Source organism: Thalassophryne amazonica, chromosome 7 (assembly GCF_902500255.1).
Source record: "Thalassophryne amazonica chromosome 7, fThaAma1.1, whole genome shotgun sequence".
NCBI lineage: Eukaryota > Metazoa > Chordata > Actinopteri > Batrachoidiformes > Batrachoididae > Thalassophryne > Thalassophryne amazonica.
In genome coordinates this window covers 75,861,527-75,877,221 of record NC_047109.1, presented here as the reverse complement: position 1 = coordinate 75,877,221, position 15,695 = coordinate 75,861,527, and the positions used below count along the sequence as shown (strand labels likewise).

The window sequence follows — 15,695 nt, the reverse complement described above, 5'->3', positions numbered from 1 at the left end:
AGAGGCCAGCAGGAGGCACTGTGGACATGTAGTTAGTAAACCTCGCTGGTCACAAGGCCAGAGCCCTGGGTTTTAGCCTTCTAGTTAGAGAGTCCAACTCCTATGCTGAGGACTGTGAGTTCACATCCTGGGGGGACTGATTTCAAACTTGACATGAAATGAAGTTATGAAGTGGACATACGATTAAAATGATTAAATGCACAAACATGGAGTCTACCGGTAACCAACCCTTCAGAATATCAAAGTCATCATAGGTCTGCTGGTCATCAAACTCTGAGTCATCGTCTACACCTCACTTATTATTGGTCACTAACTTATTAAGGAAAGTCTGAGCCTATTCTGAAAGATACCTGGCAAGTTTCTGAACATCTTGAATTTTAGCTGCCTCACTTGAATAACCACTGCTGCCACCGATATGTCGAGGCGAAATTACCTGCAACATTGGCACAACTCCTGAAGTTGGGCCTCTCTTGGTCTCACTGTATGAAATGCATTAACAATAAATACTTGTTTCATGGGACTTTGTTCCACACAGTGGAATGCATTTTCACTTGTAGATCACAAAACTGGTCAAATCTCAATTTTTAAAAGTTCAGGATTTGGGCCCTTATTGAATTCACTGATTAAATTACACAGATATGTCATAATATTGAGCATAAATCAGGCCATATGAGCAATATGAGGGTGGATTGCAAGGGTGGATCGAGCGTGGTGTGGAGCCAAAATGACAAATTCAGTTCAATATATTTTATTTGTATAGCTCCAAATCACAACACTTTTGCCTCAATGCACTTCATAGGAGTAAGGTGTAACGTTGTATTCCGATGAAAGGAGTCAGTCTTTTGAGTGTAGGATGTCAACCATGCAAGGACATTCCCAAACAAAGTGATTCTCCAACCTATTGAATAGTACGGTGCATCCAGATAGTATTCATTGCACTTCTTTTTCCACATTTTATGTTACAGCCTTATTCCAAAATGAGTAAATTAATTTTTAATAAAAATTTAAATTTAAAAATTAAAAAATTTAAGATTTTTTAATTTTCCCATAAAATTCGACTCACAACACCCCGTAATGACAACGTGAAAATTTTTTTTTGCTAATTTATAAAAAATATAAAAATTAAACATATATAACTTAAAGCTGTACAGCCTTTCAAATTTCACAAAACTGGCAACATTTAGTTTTTGCCTAAACCCAAGCTTTATAATTTAGGTTTATTTTTATGAGTTGCCAACTTGCAGGTGATTTTAATGAAGAGAACATATTTACCTGAGAGGAATTCCATGGTGAATATTTTCTTTTCCTTCATCTCCATTGTGGAGATGAACTGCAGGAGGAAATGCATGTGTGCATGCGTGAGGTTTTGAGATTATCAATGACCTGACCCACTTGCTTGATGCATGTTTCCAGGACGCGCATGCTAACATCTGTGAAATGTCTGGTAAATCACTTCAGAGGTGTTATCTTGTTTCAAAAACAGCATTTTTAGGTTTTGAAGTGTTTTAAGCTGTTTTGAAGTCTTTTCTGCCATCTTGGTTTATTTTGTTTGAGTGAGCAGCCAGCTGATATCATAATTCAATTCAAATCAACTTATTTTATTTATACAGCACCAAATCACAACAAAACTGCCTCATGGTGCTTCACACGAGTAAGGTCTAACCTTATCAACTCGCTTGAGGTGACAGTGGTAAGGAAAAACTCCACTGATGATGTTGAGGAAGAAACCTTAAGCAGACCAGACTCAGAGAGGGGTGACCCACTGCTTAGGCCATTCTGACAGTTACAAGGTTTTTACAAAGTTTTACCAAGCTGAAGAAACAGAAAAAGCAGAATGGCATTAAAAACAGAGGGCATTGTTGGGGTGAGCACACAGTCATTGATGCCACAGGCAGGGTGTCCTGAGATAAGTCCAGCACCCTGGGGAGCAGGGGAGGCATCCATCCACTCACGCTGGTAAAAGCTGTCTTTATGGAAGATTGCATTCCAAAAACAGACTGCAGTGGCTCGGAGAGGTCACCCTCTGCAAGGTGGTCCACAGGCCGCTGTGTCAGTTTCAGCCAGGGCACCGGCTGGTCAGTCCAGTGCCCTGTGTCACACTGCCTTTCTTTACTCCAATTGGCTGCCACTGTGTGCTTCCCTGCATTCCTTGCGAATACTGGGGAAAGCCCCCACATGATCTATGATGTTGCTACCAAATGTAGGACCTGGTGTCTGATTACTTGAATTTCTCCCCTTCAGGGGGAGAAATTATAAGTTACCAGACAGGGCTAATTTTGATAATATTGGCTATATATTGTGAATCTTTTATATAAATGCTAAGGTATAAAATTGTAGTAGTGCCAAAGAAAATTATTTTTTGACTTAAATATTAAAAAGAAAACAAAAAAGCAAAAAAAAAAAAAAAAAAAAGTCAAAAACATGACAAATAAGAAAATGTCAACAAAAAACGTTTGAAAAGTGTGAAATCTACCTGTCAGCTACACATTTTTCCATTTACTTATATTATCCATTTATCTTAAAAATGCAATGAAATGCAAATTAATCTAGAACCAACAAAATTCAGGAAAAAGAAAGAAAAAGAGATTGCGTGTGTAGGTGTGTGTGTGTGTGCGCGCACGTGCTTTAACTCTTGCCTGTGTATTTTTTCATATCCAGTTTTATATTTTGCTTCAGGGTCTGTGAATAGTCTTCTCTTTGACCACACTCTGCTTCTGCTTCTTCTCACATCTTTCCATTCCTTGAACGTACCGACGATCAGTTCCTCTTCCTTGCCTCGCCTTCTTTCTTTTTTTCCCCCCATCTTTTAATCTTCCATCTTCCTTGTGCTCTTTGCAGCTCCACTCACACTGGCTCTCTCCCTCTTCTGCTTCTTTTTCTCCCCAAACCCCATCTTCTCTTTGCACCTGTTATTTTTCTGTTCTTCCATTGTGTATTTGCAGTTTTGTGTTGCATGTGTATATATTGTGATATATACGTGTGTCTTTTTCTCCTTGTCTCTGTCCGTCCCTGTCCTCTCACACAGAGATAGCGCACTTCTCTGGCATTTTGGTTGAATTTAAGTCACAAAGATGAGTCTCCCCTATTTTGTTTAACTTTGCATCCTCCCCCCCTTTGCCCAAATATGTCCTTATTTTAAATTCTTTGTTCGTGAAGAAACAAAGAAAAGATGACAAGGAGAAACAGGCAAGGCAGTGGGGAGGTTGGGTTTTTAGTTTGGGTCAGGAAACAAAAGAAAGCTTTGTGTTTTTTTGTTTTGTTTTGTTTTTTCCCCTGAAACGTAAAGGGGCCGCACACGGTGCCACACATGGACACCAGCTCTCCCCTTGCAGCTATTCAGTGTACCTGAAAGTCCCTTCCTCATCACATGTTCAGGATTTCACATGCAGCCAACTGTGGTTTTCACAGAAACATACGCTGGCTGTACCATTTTTTACCTTTTCTCTCTCTACCTCTATCCATCCATAATCCTCCTTGATCTCTCTCCCTGCATCCACATCCCTCTTTCCCATGTCCGAGAATGAATCACAGCTTTGGAGAAAGAGAGAGTGCCTCAGCATGTCTCTATCTGCTCAATGATCTTATCATTTTTGGAATCAGACCAAATATGAGTGCACACTCTCACTCTTGTGTGTGATGATGCAAAGATTTTTGTTCGCACTGGCTGTCAGAATGGCACACACACACACACACACACACACACACACACACACACACACACACACACACACACACACACACACACACACACACACACACACACACAGAGAGAAGGAGATGTAGGTGTGCCCTGATAAACCAGCATGCAGAAAGCACACACACGAAGTCCATATGCACCCTAATAGGGTGTCAGGACCTTTTGTCCTCTCGCCATTGTTGCCGGGTAGAATAATGAATGGCGCCTAATGCATAATTCGTCTGTGTTACCAGAGGAAAAAAAAAACGTGCTTGTCACTCACAGCTACTCAGGCTTAAAGCAGAGCCTTTTCATCATTGCAGTCGCCGTTCTGTATAATTGATGAAACTCAACCCGATGCCCACATTTACATTTTGACTCATCTGACATTTTCATTCAGAGCCACGTCTCAGTGCTGCTCAGTTTTCTCCATCAAGGTACCGCTTGCTTCGTTTGCCAAAATTATGCAGCATATCTACACTTATTCAATTTCCCCAAGATACTATGCCAAAATCTGTGTTATTACACAACAGCTGCCACAAGTCAGAAACACAAATGTCCACCACCCAGTGCATGAGAACAAAGGCACACATGCAACACCAAAGCAGTGCAGAAAGAAAAAAAAAAAAATCCATCTCATTCTGGAAAACTGAGCTACTGTTACCATAGCAGTTATATGACATGTTAAATTACAAATGTAATGAACATTAACCGACTCCTGCAAGGTAAAAAGAAAAAATAGGGTAGCTTGGTGTCAAGATCACCAGGGCCCACTCTCCATGTAATGCATAGTTGCATCAGTAAGTTTATCCGGTGTAAAACTTGTGCCAAATCAACATGCAGATCCATATTGAATTTGCTGTGGTGAGTGAAAAGGGTGGAGCCGAAAAACTAATATAGTGGCAGGTAAGAAATGACTTTTGTCAGGGCTGTGTGTGCACTTTTCTTCCATCAATCACATCCTCGCTCTGCAAGTACTTGTTGTACTCAAGTGTAAATAACAGTAGTTATTCTGTGAGGCCTACATTATTTTTTCTAAAGTGCTTGATCTGGTTGGCCAGGCTGTTCTCTGGGACATTTTAACGATTTGCAGGATCTCCAACAAATTTTTTGGCATCGTAGACAACCTATACACAGATATTGTAAATGCTGTGTGGCGCAAAGGTATAATCTCTGACTTTTCCCAATGAATTTTCATGTGGGATGTGTTCTGGGTTCCTGGACTGTGTGTTGAATAGGGTTGTGAAGATCAGTGGCTTTGTTGACTTTGTCAGCGAGGAAAACTCCACTGACCTTGACTTTGTAGGCAACACTGTGATCTTTGTGGAATCAATAGATGCCCTGATGAGTGTGGAGTCTGGGTTTGTGATGGCCTTTTAATGAGGACTAAGATCCAGGCTTGCAGTGACTTCCTGAACTCAACCTGTAGAGACATTCGTGTCCCTGAGGCCTTGGCCACTGAAGAGTTTATAAAGTCATAAGGTCCCTGGACAGAGGTGTTTGCAGGAGAACAAAATTCAATCAATCAATCAATCAATTTTTTTATATAGCGCCAAATCACAACAAACAGTTGCCCCAAGGTGCTTTATATTGTAAGGCAAGGCCATACAATAATTATGTAAAACCCCAACGGTCAAAACGACCCCCTGTGAGCAAGCACTTGGCTACAGTGGGAAGGAAAAACTCCCTTTTAACAGGAAGAAACCTCCAGCAGAACCAGGCTCAGGGAGGGGCAGTCTTCTGCTGGGACTGGTTGGGGCTGAGGGAGAGAACCAGGAAAAAGACATGCTGTGGAGGGGAGCAGAGATCGATCACTAATGATTAAATGCAGAGTGGTGCATACAGAGCAAAAAGAGAAAGAAATGGTGCATCATGGGAACCCCCCAGCAGTCTACGTCTATAGCAGCATAACTAAGGGATGGTTCAGGGTCACCTGATCCAGCCCTAACTATAAGCTTTAGCAAAAAGGAAAGTTTTAAGCCTAATCTTAAAAGTAGAGAGGGTGTCTGTCTCCCTGATCTGAATTGGGAGCTGGTTCCACAGGAGAGGAGCCTGAAAGCTGAAGGCTCTGCCTCCCATTCTACTCTTACAAACCCTAGGAACTACAAGTAAGCCTGCAGTCTGAGAGCGAAGCGCTCTATTGGGGTGATATGGTACTACGAGGTCCCTAAGATAAGATGGGACCTGATTATTCAAAACCTTATAAGTAAGAAGAAGAATTTTAAATTCTATTCTAGAATTAACAGGAAGCCAATGAAGAGAGGCCAATATGGGTGAGATATGCTCTCTCCTTCTAGTCCCCGTCAGTACTCTAGCTGCAGCATTTTGAATTAACTGAAGGCTTTTTAGGGAACTTTTAGGACAACCTGATAATAATGAATTACAATAGTCCAGCCTAGAGGAAATAAATGCATGAATTAGTTTTTCAGCATCACTCTGAGACAAGACCTTTCTGATTTTAGAGATATTGCGTAAATGCAAAAAAGCAGTCCTACATATTTGTTTAATATGCGCTTTGAATGACATATCCTGATCAAAAATGACTCCAAGATTTCTCACAGTATTACTAGAGGTCAGGGTAATGCCATCCAGAGTAAGGATCTGGTTAGACACCATGTTTCTAAGATTTGTGGGGCCAAGTACAATAACTTCAGTTTTATCTGAGTTTAAAAGCAGGAAATTAGAGGTCATCCATGTCTTTATGTCTGTAAGACAATCCTGCAGTTTAGCTAATTGGTGTGTGTCCTCTGGCTTCATGGATAGATAAAGCTGGGTATCATCTGCGTAACAATGAAAATTTAAGCAATACCGTCTAATAATACTGCCTAAGGGAAGCATGTATAAAGTGAATAAAATTGGTCCTAGCACAGAACCTTGTGGAACTCCATAATTAACTTTAGTCTGTGAAGAAGATTCCCCATTTACATGAACAAATTGTAATCTATTAGACAAATATGATTCAAACCACCGCAGCGCAGTGCCTTTAATACCTATGGCATGCTCTAATCTCTGTAATAAAATTTTATGGTCAACAGTATCAAAAGCAGCACTGAGGTCTAACAGAACAAGCACAGAGATGAGTCCACTGTCCGAGGCCATAAGAAGATCATTTGTAACCTTCACTAATGCTGTTTCTGTACTATGATGAATTCTAAAACCTGACTGAAACTCTTCAAATAGACCATTCCTCTGCAGATGATCAGTTAGCTGTTTTACAACTACCCTTTCAAGAATTTTTGAGAGAAAAGGAAGGTTGGAGATTGGCCTATAATTAGCTAAGATAGCTGGGTCAAGTGATGGCTTTTTAAGTAATGGTTTAATTACTGCCACCTTAAAAGCCTGTGGTACATAGCCAACTAACAAAGATAGATTGATCATATTTAAGATCGAAGCATTAAAAGAATGGTAGGGCTTCCTTGAGCAGCCCCAAAATTCCATGTCTTAAGGGATCCCGGTGTTTCCTGTCTTACTATTATGGAACTTGGATGATGTTCAGTGACCTAAGGAGACCACTGGATGTTTTGGGATTCTCTCTCCAGAGATCCATGGGTACAGTTGGAATGATTGTGTCAAATGAGCTTTTACTTAGGGATACTCAGATGGGGAGCATCATTTATATTGTAATGCAAGTGATGCATTGATTCAAAATTTTGGCCAAGTGTGTTTCTATTGGCATGATCCATCACACAGGTGCCTCAGTGTTGAGGACCTTCACCTACTGGAAAAGACCAGTGAAACCCCAAAGCTTTACCTGGCTGGAAGTTGGGATGGACCAGTTCCAGGCTGTGGTGGATGCAGCAACACACTTAACCAGCTCCTAAACCCAACCTAACCTTCTTTATAAGGCTCAGTCTTGGGGGTTCTACTTTGATTTGATTTAATGGAGAGCCACACTAAGGATTGATTACATCAATCTTATCTGTGAATATTTTGTGCTTTTTGTGAATATAGTGTTTAGGTCTCGTGTGAATATGGTCTGTTGGTTATAATTTGTTTCCATTTTGAAATACTGTGCTAACATTGCTGTATCTCATATTTCTGGATATAAAATCAGACTATTTCTTTCATCGTCTCAAGAGCAACAGACAGGGTATATGCACTTAACACAGAAATGCATGTGAAAATACAGTCCATAACCATTAATATAACCACAGCACGATGAAAAGAACAAAAGAAGTCACAGTTTCACGCTGTTTGAGCTCAGTTTGTTGCCTGCTCTTAGACACCAAGGCTTTTAGCATTTACATGGCAACAAAATGTCAAATGTGTCACTGTGTCGACACTTTGGCATGAAAATGTTCGGGAAAACACTGTAAATCTGGGTGGCAGAAGTGAAAAAGCAGTGTGTTACCACACCGTTTTGAGCACTGCTGAGGTGCCTTTGAGCAGGATATTCAATGATGCATTATCGACAGAGCTTTAACTGCAGCACATCCGTGCACACAAATTTTCCCTGATTAAATATTAAAGATTAAAATGATTTCAGGCTGCATTTATTGTCAATGACTGTCCAATTATAAAAGGGAAAAATCCTTTTACAGGAAAATGGAGATGACCTCTAGCAGCAAGGACAGCCAGAGCAGCTTTTTAGTATTGCACACTGTATTCTGAATGCTATTCTTGAGTAAAAAAGGCTCTGACTCAGATGAATCAGTCTCAGGTGTCTGCAGGACTGATCTTTTAATTTATGGGGAAGATTCATATCTGAACGTGCCATAAACAAACCAAGGTCTTATAGTCCACACACAAGCCTGTTCTTGAACTCCCTGCGCAGGTTCATGTTTCTCTTTTGTGGGTTGAGATGACATGAGCTGATAATATTGCTTTTGTTTACTGTAGTGGGACGAGGTGAGCGTTCTGGACGACCGGGGAAAGCTCATGCGAGCCTTCGAGGTCTGTAATGTCAATCAAAACACACGTCTCCAAGACAACTGGTTGGCTACACCCTTCCTGTACCGGCATTCTGCTCCACGAGTGTTTGTCACGTTGCGTTTCTCAATGCGTGACTGTGCCAGCCTGCGATCGCCATCACCCACCTGCAGAGAGACACTCACCCTGTACTATAAACAGGCCGATTCTCAGCAGGAACTGCAGAGGACCTGGGCCGCTGAGGTGATGCATGCATAAAGTTACCGGAAACTGTAAAAAATGACTTTTGTTAGCCTCACGGCAGACTGGAAACAACCTGCCTGTCTATCTGTCTGTCTGTCTCTCTGTCTGTCTGCAGTGATAGCTTTAAAATGCAAAGAGCAGTTTCAATCAAATTTAGTAGATAAACTCAGTGAATGAGATGAGCTATTGAAATAAAACATCTTTGCATAGACTTCTGATCTCCTGGGGCCAACAAAGGTGTCAGAACTTTGAAGTTATTGTCATCACATCATGATGTCAAGCAAAGTTGAAAAATTTAGCTGACACGGCGTGGCACGCCGATCTTCTGGATGCCTTGCTTTGATATGTTAGTGATTGAGCTGCCCTTAAAACTGAACAGGGACCATCTTGTTGCAGGTAGGTGCATTAATTGCATGCCACCATGTTATTATAGGTTCTGTGGCTGTGACTGGAGAAACTGTGCATAGTTCAACTTTGACTGCTGCATCACCTGTTACAAAGCTTCATGGTGGAGTGGAACAGAAAAGTCCTACAACTTCAAATGAGAAAACGTTGAGTCAGTACTGAAAGTGCAGTAATTCTTACGTTAGTATCTCACTGACGCGCAACTGGTGGAGAGTAGGCGGAGACACAAAATTGTGCAAAAACAGGCAAAAATTTCTCATGTGGAATCTCACTGAATTGGTCCTCCCGACACGTGCGCACATGGCAGCTGACTGACTTGAATACCATCCGGAGTGGGCAGTGAAAATTTGGCCACAAATCTTAAGCAGTCCGCACACGTACTGCATGAGAAGCACTGACATGGCGAGCAGCACACATGTGAAAGTCGGGCGGCACTGGCGCAGTCTTTGCATGCGCAAGGTATACCACGTGACACTTTCACAGATATTCAGCAACAATGGCATGGCTGAAATGGTGACACGTTTGTGCACACCGTGCTTAGGATGGATGCGGACTATTATATTGTTATTATGTGAAAGAGGCAGTGAAAATTTCCCGACTTTAGGCAAAAAAGCACTGTAAATTATCATAAAAGAATAAATAAATACTAATAAAAAAAACAAGAAGAAAAGTGTGAACAACTGCTCACTGACTTACAAAATGATGATGCCTGGGAGCTGCGTCTCTCAACTTCCATTGACATCCTCACAGACAATGAAAATAAAAACAATAAATCCAGATGACCTCGTCTACATCCTCCACACAGGTGAAGCCCATTGTTCCTGCGCGCACCAGGGTTTCTGCCAGCATTAGACTCTGGTCCTCAGAAAACAAATTAAATAAAAAGAGAAAAACACATTAAATCCAATTTGTGCACTCCTCTGTGGCCGGACAGGATGTGTCCATCGTTCGTGCACAACCAGACTGTGCATTCACAGCCGGGCCATGCATAAACTTGAGTTGACAGGACGCACTTGAGCAGGACAGGACGCACGGGCACTGTGATCCTTTGGAAGCGTTCCGATAAAAATAAAATAAATGAATGAAGCCAGAATGCTGACATCGTCCATCCAGCACGCTGTCCACGTGTGCATGGCGGGTGGGCGCCAGCCAGCAGCATTAAGCTTAATTTCCACTTCTGTCCTCAGTAAAATAAATAAATATATAAAGGTAAACACAATAATCCGGTTCGAGCAGCTGTTCGAGCTGGAGGCTGCTAGACTTGTTTGACCGCTTCCAGGAGTGCTGTTCTTCTCCAATCATATAAAAAAAGTGTGTGCCAAGCTCCCACAAGTTGTCTCACATGTTGGACACATTCTGAGTCACAGACACTACATGGTGAGGGGTACGAGCTGCCTGCCTGATGATTTGACAAGGGAGTTTATCGTGCAAAATGTTTTGTCTGGTCACAAATCAAATGACACTCGGGCGCCGCTCTGTGACTGAGGTGAGGGGACAGTGAATGGCTGTGAACCTTGTACTGAACTCTGCAAATTTCCTCGTGGATGACACTTGGAGGCTGTTGCAGCCCAATGAGATACGAGCCTTACGTTTATTTCCCTTCCTGCATTTCAGGCCTGCAACACATTGCAACACACGGGGAGGTAATGGTCTAGTGCAGGGGTGGGCAACATATTCCAGAAAGGGCCAAGAGGGTGCAGGTTTTCTTTACAGCCACTGATTCCACCAGGTGATTTCACTCATTAATATCACTTTGAGCAGATGGAATCAGTTAATCAGTGAAATCACCTGGTGGAGTCAGTGGCTGCAAAGAAAACCTGCACCGTCTTGGCCCTTTCTGAAATAAGTTGCCCACCCCTGGTCTAGTGGTTAAAGCATTGGGCTTCTGACCAGAGGTTTCTCGGTTCAAAACCCAGCCAGGCCGGAAAATCACTAGGGGCAAGGTCCTTAATCCCTTAGTTGCTCCCAGTGTGTAGGGAGCGCTTTTCATGGCAGCACCCTGACATCAGTGTGTCTGTGTGAATGGGTGAACGTGAGACATAACTGTAAAGCGCTTTGAGCTTCTGATGCAGATAGAAAAGCGCTATATAAATGCAGTCCATTTACATTACAAAAGAAAGTTGGGATGTTATGTCATTTACCACTTTATCAAATTGCCATTCCATCCCACAACACTTAAAAGACACTTTGGCATTGAGGATACCAAGAAATGAAGCGTTCCAGGTGTGTTTTTGTCCCATTCTTCCAGCAAACATGTTTTAAGAAGTGTAACGGTGGGGGGTCATTGCTGTTTTCAACATTCTTCACACATTGTCTTGCTGAAAAATGCATGGGTGTCCCTGATAAAGTTGTAATCTTTAAGACAGCATTTGCTTGACCTGTTGACATCACCCATTTAAAATTACATCATGTTATGTACCAGCCCAGTCTCACGGGTTTGGTTTTTTTTTTCGTCCTCCCGTCACGAAATGAGTCAAATTTTTGTGACTTTTTTTTTTTAATTCACTATTACTAACCCTACTCCTACCCCCAACCCTGACCATAACCACCCAACCCCCGCTTCATTTTTAATTTCGTGCAGCCATCAAGGAATGAATTAGAATGAATTTGTGCTGCCGTGATGAAAATGAGGTGCTTTTCGTCACAATATCACGAACCAATAGATTAATGTATATTTCGTGCTGCTGAAACACGAGTTGCCGTGAGACCAGGTTGTATGTAAATAAGGAAGTTGACTTATTTTTTGTTTGTTTGTTTTTATTTTTCATATCTTCCCAACTTTTTCTGTTCTAGGATTGTGGGCAATGTTCATGCCCGTGTTTATCTCCGAATTCCACACCATGAAGCGAATGATAGCTTGTGATTGCCCTTGGATGGGACTCTCGTCCAGCACAGGTTACGTCCCAAGCCAAGGCTGGTACACATTTACAGCTGGGTGGACTGAGACGATGCAGATGAAGTGTCTTGTCCAAGGACACAAACAGGTAGCATGAGTGGACTTTAAACCTAGGTCTAGGCCACAGACATCTACACTGTCAGAGAAGGAACAGAGGACGATTTCCTGAAGACAAAGAGCTGAAACTTTTGTATTCTTGTATGAAATTCCTTTACATCCTTTGCATCCATGTACATGTATAAACTCTGGGAGGCATGAGACCACCAATATTAAACAGTTTTTCTATGTATATGCTGAAGGGCGGCCCAGTGGTTTAGGCTGGCGCTGTTGCCTCACAGCAAGATGGTCCTGGGATCGCTTCCCACCTGGTCCTTTCTATGTGGAGTTTGCGTGGGTTCCCTCTGGGTGCTCCATCTTCTTCCCACTTCCAAAGGCATGCAGGTTAGGTGAACTGGGTATTTCAAATTGACCATAGGTGAGCCTGAATTTGTCTGTGTAGCCTACTATATGTGGCACTGTGATTGACTGGCGTCCTATCCAGGGTTTACCCTGCATCACGTCCTGTGACTGCTGGGATAGGCTGCAGCCCCCTGTGACCCTTGAATGGAGTAAGCAGGTATAGCAAAATAATACATGTGCTCATTCTTTAATTTTCTTTGCAAATGTGACGAAGTGCCTGCTGTCGTATTATTTTGATGAGATAATGTGGGCTCATGGGGAAATTGGATCAATCAAGCATCAGGGACCTAATCCAAGCCATCCAATCTCAACTAATTTATGTTGTACAAAAATGAATGTACAAAAACCCAAACATGCTCTTAATGCGTTTAAACAACAGCCAAATTAATCGTTCATTCATTCATTTGTGAAGGCCTTTTCAGCATCCTCACAACACAAAGAGGATTTTAAAAAGCAATTTAATGTTCAGATTGTCTGATTTTAATGCATTCAATCAAAACTGAATTAATTTTGTTGTTGCTGTTTTTACAGCTTTTTTTTTAGCATTACTGAAAACTGCTTGTAACAAACACCTTTCAAAAAAAATCATTAAGCAGAGTAAATGAAATATTCTTAACGGTCATGTTAACATCAGAACCTCTTCTTGTTGTAAAATGAGAGATTGTATAATTGCTGTCGTTTTTCTAGCAAAGAAGAGCAGCAGCCATGGTTGGTCTTTTCGGGCACACACTCATGAGTGACTCAGGTTTAGAGAATGTGAAAATGTGCCGCTGCGGTTTCTAAAAATGTCACATCAGCCTGAATAATTGCATCTTTAAGCCATAAAATGAATGAGTATGACCATTTCACGCGATCCAAGGAAAAACCTGACAGCTCATCACACAGGAGCTGGTTTATACTGAGGAACCCTAACTGTGTATTTTATTTATTCATTTATGTTCTCTTTTTTGTCTTTAATGGGTACATTTTGAACTTCTAAGTTGCTCCAGCTGCCACGTGAAGCCACAGCCCTGGTGGGAGGGGAGGCAGTGTTGGTAAAGATGAATGCGTTTCTCCTGAGGGAAGTGAGACGCTTTTTAAAAATGCAAATCAAAGCCTGATGAGGAATCAGAAAAACAGGAAGCATCGCTGCCCTGAAAGTGGAAGATTTGAGCACAAACCCACATTGGGAAAACATAGATTTAAGTCAATATTTACTCTCCCTAGTAAAGTACTTCACAGATTTGCAAAAAAAGAAAAACTTTTCTGTTTTGATTCCACTCTGTATTTCCGATCCAATCTTACGTGATACATCTGCAAACCAGTAATTTCCATTTTTCTTGCTGTCAACCACACATTCTTACTGTTCTTTGGCTCTCTCCGGTCCGCTCCACCCTGTCCCCACCGCAGCCATCCAGCTCAGAGAAGGAGACCAGGGAGGGATGGGTGAAGATCGACACCATAGCAGCAGATAAGAGTTTCTCCAAGGTGGAGCCCAGCTCACCGCACCAGTACCAACCCAACAGATACAGCCGGATCAACATTAAGACACGGAGCTTTGCCCCGCTGAAACGCAGCGGGTAACCATTTACTACACTTATTGTTCATGTTTTATGAATATCCTCACTCCACATGGTCCCACTGCTCTGCTTCCTGACATCTGACCCTTGTTACAGATTTGTCCTCGCCATTGTTGACAGTGGAGCTTGTGTTTCCCTGATGGGTGTGTCTATCTTCTACCGGCGCTGTGCTGCTACCAACCTCTACTTGGCATCCTACCCAGCGACTCCCTCGGGGGCAGAACCAACCGCATTAGTGCCTGTGAGTGGGACGTGCGTCCCCCACAGTAAGCCACAAGGAGTCGCAGCCCCTCGCATGCACTGCAATACTGAAGGAGAGTGGATGGTGCCTGTTGGAGGGTGCGTCTGTGACGAAGGCTATGAACCAAATATTAATAGATCTGCCTGTTTGGGTAAGTAGATGCAGCAGTGATTGAAATACAGGTGTTTTATATGCACACTGGCATGCATAGTGTTAATAACTGTATGAGTTTTGCAAAGCTGATTAAATGCACAAAGTAAAGAACACTTATCCGTTATTCTTCTGGAATTTTTGTGCTATGAACCATATAGTGCAATATGGAAAATTTATATTCCATACTTTCTTTGGGCTCCTTCATTATCTCCTGATTCATGTTTCCCATCTGTTTGGGAGTTCTGCAGTGCTCTCATGCAGAAGTTCAAAGTTTCACCCTCAAAACACCCATCCACAGCTCCTTTGAGTCCATCATCATGAGCTTTTCTGAAACCAAAAAAGTGCTTCCTGAAGGATTTGTTAATATGCAAGTGGTATTTATTAATCAGGGGACAAGTGTGGGAGAATTAATAGTTGATAACCACACATTTGTGCGATTGTCATGGCTGACTGGTGCATATTTTTTGTTGTGGAAAATTGCCATGAATTTATTTGTGCACTTAACAGATTAATGCAAGCACTTCTGAATGTCAGCCTAATGTTGACCATTGTAGTCCCATGTGGTGGGTGTTCAGTATGAACTCTAAGTGCTTGCACAGGTCTTTTAAGTGATCTGATTCAAAATAATTTTTTCTACAATGTAACTGATAGAAGTGTTCACAGTCATTTGGTGTCCACAGTCATTTGCTAAATATGACAGTTAGGTTATAGTTAGGGCTGGATCGGGTGACCCTGAACCATCCCTTAGTTATGCTGCTATAGACGTAGACTGCTGGGGGGTTCCCATGATGCACTTTCTTTCTCTTTTTGCTCTGTATGCACCACTCTGCATTTAATCATTAGTGATCGATCTCTGCTCCCCTCCACAGCATGTCTTTTTCCTGGTTCTCTCCCTCAGCCCCAACCAGTCCCAGCAGAAGACTGCCCCTCCCTGAGCCTGGTTCTGCTGGAGGTTTCTTCCTGTTAAAAGGGAGTTTTTCCTTCCCACTGTAGCCAAGTGCTTGCTCACAGGGGGTCGTTTTGACCGTTGGGGTTTTACATAATTATTGTATGGCCTTGCCTTACAATATAAAGCGCCTTGGGGCAACTGTTTGTTGTGATTTGGCGCTATATAAAAAAAAATTGATTGATTGATTGATTGACAGCATTTTTGATATCCATCACTCACTCATCTTCAACCGGTTATCTAGGATC

At 42.1% G+C, this 15,695-nt stretch overlaps 1 protein-coding gene across 2 annotated transcripts in view; it reads left to right on the top strand.

The window, feature by feature from the left end:
• Positions 1-15,695, top strand: part of ephb6 (eph receptor B6) — a 105,322-nt gene that overhangs the window by 50,706 nt on the left and 38,921 nt on the right. For both annotated transcript variants that reach the window (XM_034174570.1, XM_034174571.1), the window contains exons 3-5: positions 8,516-8,788; positions 13,938-14,107; positions 14,204-14,499. In XM_034174570.1, coding sequence (XP_034030461.1) covers positions 8,516-8,788; positions 13,938-14,107; positions 14,204-14,499 — 739 coding nt within the window. The remainder of the gene's footprint in view (positions 1-8,515; positions 8,789-13,937; positions 14,108-14,203; positions 14,500-15,695) is intronic.